Source organism: Hyposmocoma kahamanoa, unplaced genomic scaffold, assembly GCF_003589595.1.
Source record: "Hyposmocoma kahamanoa isolate Upper Pololo Valley unplaced genomic scaffold, ASM358959v1 220, whole genome shotgun sequence".
Taxonomy (NCBI): domain Eukaryota; kingdom Metazoa; phylum Arthropoda; class Insecta; order Lepidoptera; family Cosmopterigidae; genus Hyposmocoma; species Hyposmocoma kahamanoa.
Window position 1 is genome coordinate 4,397,742 of NW_020653740.1, and position 13,511 is coordinate 4,411,252.

General features: G+C 34.9%; 1 protein-coding gene across 1 annotated transcript in view; it reads left to right on the forward strand.

Moving 5' to 3' along the window:
• Positions 1-1,044: 1,044 nt before the first annotated feature.
• LOC113227949 (peptide methionine sulfoxide reductase) overlaps positions 1,045-13,511 on the forward strand; it is a 28,183-nt gene continuing 15,716 nt past the window's right edge. The window contains exons 1-2 of the mRNA XM_026461063.1: positions 1,045-1,250; positions 9,709-9,869. Coding sequence (XP_026316848.1) covers positions 1,203-1,250; positions 9,709-9,869 — 209 coding nt within the window. The 5' untranslated portion in view covers positions 1,045-1,202. The remainder of the gene's footprint in view (positions 1,251-9,708; positions 9,870-13,511) is intronic.

The window sequence follows — 13,511 nt, forward strand, 5'->3', positions numbered from 1 at the left end:
TAAGAATGTTCTATCATTATTGATCTAACGTAACTTATATACTATTCTCGGCGTATTTTTTTTTTGTGAACGATCTTCCAATAAAATTGCAACAAAAATTATAAATTAGGTAATAGAAAATCTAATATCAAAATTACGCTTTTCAAATCATAATTTGGAGCCTTTAAGTCTCAAAAAACCATAGAATCTAAATATAATACTCAACAAATGGTTTGTACACTAGAAATAATAAAACTCAATAGCTTTTGTGAACGTAATTAATCTGACTCATCGCTCTATCAACATTTACATTCATGCGTAAAAACTTATATAAATTATCTCTAGCAAAACGAATCATATCGAACCGGTTTCTTGAGCCATCTGGAAAGAGAAAAGTATTAAAGTAAAATTTGACGTTAGGAGTAAACAGTATTTCTGCAAATCGAAATGGTATGTTGTGCGTAATTTTAATGGTTATCTTTGCGTGACGTCATTTAGCAAACACCGGGTAGTAGACGGCGCGCGCCATACAGACGCTTTGGCGGGCAAGGTTGATTACGTCACGAGAGTTGTACCTATGTCACGCAACGATGTCTGACTGTGCGCATGCCCAAGAAACGTGGTGTTTTCCAACTACATGAAACCTTGTACACCAATACCATGTGTGTTTAAATGTTGTAGGCAAGACACTCCCTACATAATAAATAATAGTGAGTGGCAGTATGGACAAAATTTCGTTTTATATTGTATTCACTGAAAATTTACAGTAGAGTTTTCTAGAAACCTTTATAAGTACGAATGTACGTCTCTACGTAATTACAAGGGAAGGGCCCTACACCAAAGATAAGTTACAAAGTAGGTACATGTATGTCTCAAAAAATAGGAGTGTACTGGATTGGAGTACAGTGTGCATCGTATTTCTCCACAGACATATCTAGATAATATATGTCTGTGTATTTCTCCATCGTTCTATCGAAATTATCATCGCAACGACACAGTGCTACTAAGTGTAAGCGTTGAAATGGAAACACTTCTTCCATTAATTTAAATTACTGATCATCCGCAGTGTTTGCCGGACCGCCACAGCTGGTAGACGTGTCGCGGCCCACTCTGTCTGCATTCCCTCACGATCTTAACTACGCTACAATTTATAAAAGAAAAACAATTTTGTATTTTTTTCATTCAAGACTTAGGAGGACAGCTGCCGGTTACCTTCTTTGTGCATGCTGAACGTAATAAGGAAATTCTGGACGATGAAGCCACCGGTGAATGTGAGCATTTTCATTTATTTTCCTTTTTTACTAATTTGATCAAACTTTGTGAAAGTGTAGACGTAAAGTAAGTAAAGTCCAATGTTCATGAAAGTTATTTTGAAAATTGTTTTACTATAAGAGATTTTAATATTATGGAAGTAAATATGTCACTTGCATGTATGCAAGTATACTTTGGTATTCCCAACTTTTTGTTGACGTAAAAATTGTGTCATTCTGGTACAATTTAAAATATTATGTTTTGTTCTACAGAACACTAACATTGCTAACCTTAATTAACTATTTTCTCTACATTTTGACTATTCTACTTAAGTGAAGTGTTTTGTCATAATTGTAATTCACTTTTAATTACACTTTTATAAGGATTTTAATTATTTATGAAATTCGTTTCTAAATAACATTACTTGTGTGTTCCATGGTGTTTTGTGCTCTTTACTCTTTATAGTGTCAGCTGTAGTGGTCATTGTAAGACCGATAACCTACAAATATTCTAGGAATTGTTTATTATATTGACCTGGACTAAATTGCGTTCCACCTAATAAATAACCAAGGCTTATTAACACATCCCTGTGACATTTCGGACCGCCATTTCTCAGATTCGGAGGCCTTACCCCTTTGACCGCCGTGGACGCTTTAAAGCGTCTTATATTAACTTGGCTGATACGCCAATGACGCCTTAAAACGTCAATGAGACCCCTTAATTTTCAATTGAAATTAATAAATAAATATTAAGATATTCCTTGTGTTATCTGTACCCTAGTTAAGTATGGATTCATAGTTGCATTTATGTTCAGTTATGTTCCTCTTTGATTTAGGAGAATTGAAGTGATATAAGGTGGAAATTCATAACATGTCACTTCACTATATAGGCTTGGCGTATATGAAACGGAACTAGTTTTTGTCAGTGACGGACAAAAGCTTAGTCTAAGTTTTCAAATATATGTAAACTTAACAATCGCGTTTGCGTTAAGATTTTAATTTAAACTTTACAAACATATAATTAAGATCTAAATAAAAATTTTAACGCAAACGCGGTTTGTATGATTACAAATTTTACACTCAAGCCTCGTAACTGTTATGAATCGGACGTAGTGCGCAAATGCTCTAACGCTTCAACATAATGACCTTCGTTGGTTTGGTCACCTGTCTGGCTATGTACGAGACGTGTGGACCAATCGTTAAAACATCAGCGGCGGTTAAATTAACATTTCACTGCTTATCAGAAGTAGTAGTAGAGTAGAAATAGTTCCTTTTTACCTGAATGCGGGAGGGTTATGTTTTTCAAGTGTATGTATGCATGTCTATTTCTTTTTCACGCTATACAGCCTAAAGGGTTTGGTGGATTTTGACATAGAGGTGTCGTTCGATTCGCCTTGATTGTGGGAGTGTCATAAGCTATAAAAAATAATTAAAATAATGAGGGAGAATATTTTTTTAAATAATTTTTAGACTTCTTTGACTTTTATTATAGAGATTATAATGTTCAGAAAATGCTAAATTGTATTGTGAATGGGACACCGTCATGTGATTATTTTAACCAATGAAAAGCTTTTCATTAATTAAAAAAAATTCATTGATTTGTCAGTGAAATGGTTCCATCCTCTTAAGCATGGTTCTCACTGCACGCCTTAAGAGGACGGGAAAAAATAGACTACTATGATATGTCAATTTTGCACGGCAGACACGTCTCTTTTTTTTTAAACCACCTTACTGGTGAATTAGATATTTTATGTAGACTACTATTACAGAAAGCCATTTGTATTCATGTACCAAATTTCTTATACTTTCGCATGTATATATTTAACTAAAAATGACCAACTTAAAGAATGTTATGTTTTAAAAAAGTAAACGCTCTTAATTGAAATCTAGGATTAACAAAATATTCGCGTGTAAAGTAATTTCAATATACGTGAATATAGCAACTGCCTCCGTGGCCGAACGGTTACCATGCCGGACTGCCACGCAGAGGTACCAGGTTCGATTCTCGAGCCGGGAGAAATATTTGTATGGCCTACATTTATTTCTCTCGTGAGTTTGGGTGCAATTTCTGGTTGTCTATGTGCGTGTCCATGGCGTCCGTGACATAGGGTTTCCCTAGTGCGGGGCTATGTTGAGTGTGTGCGTTAATTAATTGACAAAGAAAATAACCTATTTTCGCCCCGCCTATTTTACGCCGTTCAAATTCATAGGCGCCGTGGAAAAAACGTCGGCGGCAGCGAGGCGCACATGTCTGCATGTACATACTTAATAAGTATTTAAGTACCACACGTATTATTAACTGTCTGGGATTTGAAAGTGGTCTTCTTACTCGGTATTTCTCGTAGTTGCATCAGCCTTTTACACTGATTATAGTGTCATGGAAATCTTAACCGTTGCAAACTAAAATTACAAAAGCACGTTTTGTAATCTGATTAAGTTTCTTACAATTAACTTTTTTTTCTTGTTTTTTATAGTACCAAGTGACAGGATGACGGGTGGTAAGTCGACACGCCTATCCATAACAGTTGCACTCAGAGCTTTAAATGAGAAAGATCTGAGGGGCACTTCCACTACGCCCGTCGCCCTGAGAAATAAGTTGACCAGTCCCATGTGCTTGTAATTTCACCAGCACCCATACCCTTCTAAACCAGAATGCAGTAATGCTCGCATTACTGCTTAGCGGCAGAAATAGAATAGGTGACAGTATTTCCCTAGACGAACTCTTTCACAGAATATACCTATAATGTTTATAACGATGTCCGATTTAGATATTATAAAAATGTATGGGTACATTTTTGTACAGATTATATGCCACAAATGTCGTTGGTGTACAGGTGTACCTAAGCGCTTAAAATTATCACAGCGTACTAAATTTAAAATTAATTTTGTATACTTACCTTTAGCAACAATGCGGTTTAGGTACCTACACCTTTTTTGTGTCATTCATACCTTTTGTAATCTATAATAAAATGTGACTTTTATAAAAAATAATGGTATTATCTATAAGTATTTGCGAGATCATGATTAATAGAGAGTTCTGACTTAATTGGCGTAAAGGTCGAAATGTCTTCATCAGTTTTTCAAGCTCTATCGAACTGTGCTCTTATAGTAACATTGTGTATTAAAGGCGGCAAGTAAGGAATTCCTTACGGATGAACGAGACTCTATAGAAGCCCGATGTCGAAGACTGAGGGCTTTCAGAGTCAAGGTTCGTAATTACCATACCGCCCGTGAAACATACAATGTTATTCATCACACTAGCACGTAAATAGTATAACTGCATGCATATTAACCTAACTGTAATGCCCCAAATAAAACCCTCGGACCTTCTTTCTTCTCACTACAACCCTAGTCGGTGCTTTTTCATATACTAGCCTAACTGAATGCAAAAATAGGGCACTACTGAATGGAGGCCGCAACCAAGCAACCAAGATTTATTAAGAGATCAATATCAAAAGATACACTGATTATAAATGTCATTAATCATTCAAAGAAAAGACCAATAATAAAAAAGAGGATCAAACATTATTTTCGAATACCAAATATTAATTTAGTCTGCTTAAAGTTAATGATACTGTTAGCTTGAATGTAGTTCATTTATAATTTATTCGTAGATCAAGTAAAATAGACGGGACAATTAATATATATATCAAACATAAGAAATATTGTTTATTTAAAACAATGCACATTTACAATAGATCAATTATATCTTTGAAAATCAAGTAATATTATCCCATTTCGTGAGACTGCACGAGAATTCTATATCTACTTTGTGCGTTTCACAGTTACAGAAATTCGCTATCATTCAATGTAAATTGAGCCAAATGCCTTCGCCTTCAAAAAGTCATAGCACGGTACGGCGGGGATGTGTAGACAATGGTCGAAGCGACAAATACGCAGCGAGTAGTAGTAGAGCTCCTCGTGAAAGAATTTGTCCAGGGAAGTTCTGCCACCTTAAGGCACCTTACTGCTTGGTAATGTGGGCATTACTGCATTCCAGTTTTGAAGGGTAGGGTGCTGGTGACATTACTGGCTCATGGGACTTGCTTATGTCTCAAGGTGACGGGCGCAATAACATTGCTCCTCAAATGTTTGCGATTTTAAATCGTGTCGCTTAACCAGCCACACGACTTATTCGTCCATGATTCGTCCCGTCACTTCGTATCATAAAAAAAATATGTCAGCTTAGGAACCATTCTTTTTCAGTCCATTTAACCGATTTCAAAAAAAGTAGCAGGTTTTCAATTTGGCTCTATGTTTTTTTTTGTATGTATGTTACGCGATAACTCAAATTTGCCAACCGATTTTACAGAGGGTAGGTACCTCGGTCTAATGATCTAATGGTCTCATTTAAATTTAAAGAAAATATTCCACTTCTAAAGGTGGCAAAATAAGAGATGAATGACTTTTGAGATTGGTTTTTTTTATACTCTCTACTAATATTATTTGAATCACAAGTTTTAAAATGTCACCTTCAACATGTAGCTTTTTATACAATGTCTGTTAAATTTCTACATAGTCACAGAGTCAGTTGAAAATATTAGTTAAGCTTTCAATGTCAATTCAACCCGCATGTAGGGCTTCAATTAATCAATCCAAACTAATATTTATAGTCAATTGATCTTTTCCATTAGGTTAACATATGTAGTAACTTTGGGAAGTTCAGTGTAACTATATACTTACGGAAAATAAATTTCACATAATCTTAGTACTAAAAAAACGACCTCAAAATGTCGTGGAATTACATCTACTAGTATATGCCGAGTTTTGTTGAAATCGGTTACTGGAAGTACGCGAAACCGGATTCATCCCCTAGTTTGCCATCCTTAGAGACGGAATGTTTTCTTCAAATTAAATGGGACTACTCCTGAGGCACCTTCTTTCCAAGAAAAAAAGAATCATCAAAATTGGTTCACAAATGGAGTTATCGCGTAACATACACACAAAACAAACATGCAGTCGAATTGAGAATCTCCTCCTTATTTAAAGTGGATTAAAAATGCTTCTTGAGTGACCACTTTATTATTTTCCTAATCGCAAAGTGCTTGATTGATACTTGTTTTGACTTAAAATAAGTACAACAGTCAGTTAGAAAGAGATTTATGTTCAGAAGTGAGGTGTAGGTGTGTGTTGTTACAGTACAGTTCAATTATTAAACGAGACGTGTATCGTCAAGCAATAGCTTACAATTGGTAGCAATTGGATAGTTAACATTTGACAAATTATCTGTAATCGGATTGATTGAAATGACCAAAGTTCGAATTTTGACTAAGTTTTCTTTTTCAAAATTTCTTTTCTTGAGACATTTTATGAACGAACCTACATAAACATCATAAAATTTATTGTTACTTTTAGTACATGGTCGATTAGTTCCTTTTATTTCAAATATGTTTTAAAGAAATTGTAGAGCCATTTTATGAACCACCTAAATAAGAATTTTTGTGTAAAAATTAGTCTTAATTATCTATGAAACTTACAATCAAATAATTGTAGCAAATGTCGAATTCTTAGATTTTCGCGATTGTTACACAATGAATATAAAACTATTTCTTTGGATCGAAATCGCGTATATTTGCTTTTTCAAACAAACAAATGTTTTAGGCCTTTTACAGGTGAAATTACGGGCACGTGGGACTTGTAAATTTATGTCTCAAGGTGACGAGCGCAGTGGAAGCACCCCTCAGATCTTTGCGATTTAAAACTCTGAGTGGTACTAGAACAATTATGAATAAGCGTGTAGCTTATCATCAGGCGCATGACCTTATTCGTCCCGTCACTTGATATTATATAAAAAAGGACCCAGTGTTACGACTGACTGAGATGGATCATCAACCAGTTGTCTTCCCTGCTGAAATTAGTTTTTTTTTTGTTTCATTGGCTTTTCGTGGCATCCTGGGTAGAGAAGGAACTTCTTTTGCTAGGATCTGGGGTTTGTTTAACTTAATTCAATGTGTAAGTGTGTCTATGGCATGTTCGAAGACTTGGACTTTTTAACGTTGATTTTGCTTGAAAAAAAAAACAAATACATACGATTTAGATCCGAAAGAAAGTTTCACTTCTAATTATAGCAAATAACGTACAAAAGAATAAAATAGAATTCATCTATTACAACGCCACAACACAAAAATATACAGAAAGAAATAAAAAAGTCAAAGCAAAAGAAAATAATAAAAAAACTAGGTAGAAAACATTTTAAACTGTCAACTATTGTTGAATAAATGTCATGTGTGCGGCTGTGGCGTATGTAAAATTATCCACTCAACTAATGTCACAACCGTGTAAAGACTGTGACGCTGATTTTCAGTGGATCCTAAAACCTAGAGAGAGATAGAAATGTCATTTCATAAAATGAATGCTCTTTTTAGGATTTTAAATTACACGTACCTGATAATTATAGAGAGGTGTTTCATCTATCTAGTCTTACTTAAAATTATAGAGGGTTATTAAAATAGTCATGCAAGATTGTTACCTTGCACGACTTTTGTTCCATGGCTTTTTAATAGACAAACACATATTAAATTTACCAAAAAAAAAGAAGTTTTAAGTTTTTGTTGTACTATCTAACACTTTTTAGATTTCTATTTGGTAGTAACTTCAAACATGTGAGTGTCTCCCAGAGGACCCCCACCACCCGTCCTGCGTTTTGCATCGGATTTTTATTTACGCTAGCGCTTATTCTTTTGATATCGCATTATCACTGTTTAAAGCGGTCTATTCAAATACTTTTTGTAAATATCTGATGAATTATTAAAAGTAATGGAACAAAAGTTGCTTTGTATGACGTTAATAATATAGTCCTGCGATATGGTGATATAACATCACGATTAGTCGCAAAACGTTTAAGTATTGTGATTAATAATGGATGACTCTTATAATTCATCAAAACTCGTGTTAATAAATTGCGCATTGTTATATTATTGGACAATAACAATTAGATAACGTTTTAACCAGAGAGATAACATGAACTAACGGTTTGTAAGGGGTCTGATAACTTGGGCTTTTTGAAGGATTATATACAGCGATAACATTGTTACCATTGACCTTTGCATTTTGTGATAGCCTGACTCGATAATTGTGACTAGACAATATTCGTTTATTGGAATGAAGGGTCATATTTATATTTATCTTTATGACGAATGTAAAAAAATTAAGAGGTAAGTTATTTGTTTTAGAGCGCCTTCAAATTAAACGGTTAGTGGTGCGACTGTAGTGCGGCAGCCACGCGTCTGTAGTGCTCAATAATTATTCTTAGTTCACTAATTGTGACTGCAAAAGTGACTCACGTGTCACAATAATGACCTGCAATTGCGCCTTTTAAATATTGTATGAAATTTAGTAGAGTCGCGGCTGCTGCAGAAAATAGAATAACGGACACAACACATAATATAACTGCAACACAGCAGCAGCAACTACGACAACAAAACTCTACAACTCTCATAAATAATTTTATTTGCTGCTTTTTACATTTTGCAATTATTTTTTTATATTTGTAATTTAATTATAAAAGTTGTAATTGAAAACCTCTTCGTTTTTTGAATTCGGCTAAAAATGCTTGCTGAGTGACCAGCGTGCTATTTTCCTAATTGCAAAATTTTTGGTTGCTACTTGTATTTGACTTAAAATAAGTACAGCAGTCAGAAAGAGATTTATGTCTAGAAGTGAGGTGTAGGTATGTGTTGTTACAGTACAGTTCAATTATGAAACGACACGTGCATCGTCAAGCAATAGCTTGCAATTGGTAGCAATTGGATAGTTAACATTTGATAAATTGTCTGTAATCGAATTGATTGGAATGATCAAAGTTCGAACTTGAACTAAGTTTTTTTTATTTTCCTTCTAACTGAACAGAGCCGTCTTGAGATATTTTAGGAACGAACCCACATACCTTATAAAATTCATTGTTACTTTATAGTCGATTAGTTAGTTAGTGACTGCAAAAGTGACACGCGTGTTGCGCTTCTAAATATTGTATGAAAATTAGTAGTGTCGCAGCTGCAGTAGAAAATGGAATAATGGGCACAACACATATTATAATTGCAACACAGCAGCAGCAACAACGACAACAAAACTCTACAACTTTCATAAATAGCTTTATTTGCTGCTTCACTTAATTATCTACTATCAATTGTTTAACTATAAAAGTTGTAATTAGTGTTAACTGTTTAAAGTAGTTGGTGTTGAATTAAGTTATCCACGTTAGATAACGCGCAGAGTTGCAATTGCTTTTGAAACTATTGATTTTTGAACGATTAAAAAAAAAGAATAGTTTACGTTATCGTTCGTCTATAATTCTAATTAATGATGAAGATTACACTACTGACCAACTGACCCGACCAGTCCGGTCTTCTGATTTATATTCGAGATTTGAGTTTGTAACTTATACTTACTACAGGTGTGGTCGTAGCCTACTACTACCAAACACATATCAGAAGTTAGGTTAAGTTCTTCTCATTTAAAAATATGCCGTTAATACCCCCAGGCTGCCCTGCTGCATGATGTCGATGTCCCAACGAAAAAAGCTACCTTCGGCATGGGCTGCTTTTGGTCCAACGACTCCCTCTTTGGCGCTACTCGTGGCGTGATACGCACTCGCGTCGGGTACTCTGGAGGTACAACTAAGAATCCACATTATAGAAATATGTAAGTATTTAAAATCAGTTTTTATTTCACCGTAATGCTCTGGCCACACAGAGGCGCCCGCGGAAGCGTTCCGGGCGCGGGAATTTTTGTAATGAATGTGTTTTTATGAGCCCTGTCACACTGAAACGCGCGGATGACGCAAGTTACAAAATTTCCAAAAAATTCCCGCGCCCGGAACGCTTCCGCGGCCGCCTCTGTGTGGCCAGAGCGTTATAGTTTCTCTATCTAATAACGAATGAAAAAGGCTAAGGAACTTTAAAAACTATTAAAATGGTTGGACCAAAAATTGTAATGTAAATGCGATTAGCACAATGGAATATTGATATCGGCTCTATGTAATGTTGCAACACTGGATTTTGGATTGGAATTTTGATTGTAACGTAAATGTAAAAGTTTAAATTAACATTATTTTTAACATCTGTGGTAATTGCCCAATGTCCTTTAACCTTAGCTATTAATGCTACAATTTTTATTTTTACATTTTACCTTCACCATTATTTTAGTTACTCTACAATCAAATTTTATTTGGTACCTATTTATAATTTCAGTATTTCAAATAATACGAATATATACGAACCTATTATTTATTTTATCATTGAAATCTAATGTTTACTTTAGTTTTAGTACTTACGTTTACAAGCGATAAAACATTTTTTATTAATTTATGAAAACAATCTATTTGTATCGTCGGGGATAGTGCAAATCCGCGTATGCAGCTTTGGCAAAAGGCGCGTATCTGCACAAACCAAATTTGTACAGTACAGGGTTTTAACGTTATTACTTTGTTATTTCAATGGTTACAACTTTCATTTTTGCACAGTAAGTATTAATTTTTGATGTCTACGGACTCATAACAATAGATTCCCGTAAAGCACGCTAATTTGGTTGCCACGACATATACCCTGATTTGATTTGAACACTAAGTTACTGAAATGGAAACTCATAATCAAATACCAGTTACGCATAATTGCACTATCCCCGACGATATGTATAATATACCTACATATCATTTTGCATGTCGATTTCTTAAAACGTGTCTTCTGTGTATACACAAATAAAAGTTATCGTTAAAATTGTTTAATCATTATGAACTACAATATTTTGGTGACTAACTTTTTTATCACGGTCACGTACTTTTTATGTCGTGATAAATATCTTAGGCTTCATTTGAATATAAACACAGTTGTAAAATATTATGTACGTCTCTTGTTTACAGTTGTATATAATACTAAGTAATTGTTATATACGTATATAATTAGATACCCGCTGCGGATATATAGCAGGGTCGTATAAATCGCTTTTAAATTACTGTTACGTGAAATTACTCAGGGTATAGGGTGCAGTGGCAGTGCCCCTCAGATTTGTGCGATTTAAAGCTCTGAGTGGCACTGCAACTGTTACAGACAGACGTGTCGGTTACCGTCATCAGGCGTATGACTTGCTCGTGCCATCACATAGTATCATAAAAAAGATAAAAAAAATATTGCGACAACATTCGACTTTTTGTCTAAGCGATTGGAGAACAATCGTTTTAATGGGATTAGTGTTTTACCTAAACAAAGTATTTTGTTGTTATTGGTGTAAGAAAAGTGAAGTTTATTAAAGAAATAGCGTGGAGGGGAAAGGTGTTTGGGCATCTGATACGTCATGACAGTTTTTTTAGCAATTTAATAGTAGATAAGATCGAATAAAAAAGAGAGTCGGAGGACAACCGAGACGAAGTTATTTAATTCAAATAAGGGAAACATGTCGTATCATATCAGGATATCGGCGCTGAACAGCGATGGTTGGCGAAGTATTTATTTGGTCTGTGGTTGGCGATATAGCTCTGAAATAAAAAAATAAATTTATTTTTATAATTTATTTTGGGAACGCGTTTTATATTATCGCGTCCTTTAGCGCGACTGGATGTAACTTACAATGATGAAGGAAGTTATTAAATATGTCTAGTGATGCAAATAGATCATTTTACGACCATTACTATTGTAACTAAAGATGGGAAAGTATGTGATTTCGGTCTGTGCAAAACAGAACGTGTTGGGCAGTTTATCGTTTTACTTTCGTATTGGATTCAATGTGTTATTATCACAATATAGTTGCACTAAAATATACTTTTCGTACGAAACTTTCGTTGAAATCATAACGCTCTTTGCCAAAATAAAAGTATATTGGTTATGGCTGTCGTCCGAGTTTGAAGGGCATCAGGTGAGCGAATGTCTGTTTTTAACTTTGACCGCCGTGAACGCTTTTTAAACCGTCTGCATCAATTTGGCTAATACGCCTTAGAGCGTCAATGAAACCCTTTTATTTTCAATTGAAATAATTAATAAATATTAAATAAGATATTCCTAGTGTTATTTGTATATTCTAGTTAAGTACGGATTCATAGTGGCATATTATGTTCAGTTGTGTCCTTCTTTGGCTTGGGACAATTGAATCAATTTATAGTGGAAATTCATAACCTGTCACATCACTACATAGTATTGGCGTCTAGGGAACGAAACTAGTTTTAGTCAGTGGCTGTCAAAAGGTTAAAAAGTGTCACTTTTTGCGTTCGGGTAAAATCCGATTAATCGATTAGTAATCCCTGCTTGCAGACTTGTTCTCCCTGACCTCAAGATATTTAGTCTTTGCACTGGTATAAATATTATAATTACCTATCTATGTTTATAATACTGTCTTACTGTGATCTGTTAATCTTAAGTATTATTTTTTATTAGGATTACACTTCAAAGGCTTTGTTGTTCAGGTAGGTACAGAGAAATGCACTTTATTGTTCCACGTGTAGATGATAAAAGCAACAATGGGTTACTTGTACAATGTCATCAATAACCTAGTTATTGGTTAATGACATTGTGATATATAAATACACAGATTATTATACCTATTAGGAGAATGATATAAATATATAGGTGGGTAAAATTACCGACAAATATATAGGTAATGTTAACGGCAATAAATAGATTACCGACCGAAGTCGTTAAATACGCGTTAAGGGTAAGAGCTCTTACACATAAACGTATCGTGGAATTCTACGATAATTCTACGTAAAAATTCACGTCACGAGATCGCAATGTGTCCCGACACTCGAAAGGACGTCGTATCGTAGAAATTCACGGTGCGCTCCCCAGTGCCGCATTCATTTGTTACTAAATATTCAAAGATGACTTTGTATTCCTCTGATGTTTTGTCCCATAGTACAGGACGCTCCTCGACTAGGGTTATTAAATAATCAACTGTCGTCAAAAAATGTCGTCTGTCATCTTTAAATATTGAATAACAAATGAATGTGGCACTGAGGAGCGCACCGTGAGTTCCTACGATACCACGTCGTGCCGTGCGTCATGACACGTTGCGATGTCGTAGAATTCCACAACGTATCGTGTTTAGGTTTAAGAGCCCTTAGGGTATGAATACAGAGACAACGTCATATCAATTTTCCAATTTGTGCAGGGTATTTTTAATACTACCATCTTCGTGATAAGGTGTTTTAGAGATTGTGTACCTATTTTTTAAAAAAGGGGTAAGAAAACACTGCTATATCGATGCCGTGTCTCGGTCCGAACAAAAAAATGAGTTTTGTGGTGTCTGTTTTTACAAATTCAGCGACGCCAAGATGGGAATGAGTGCCGAAAAGGTTGA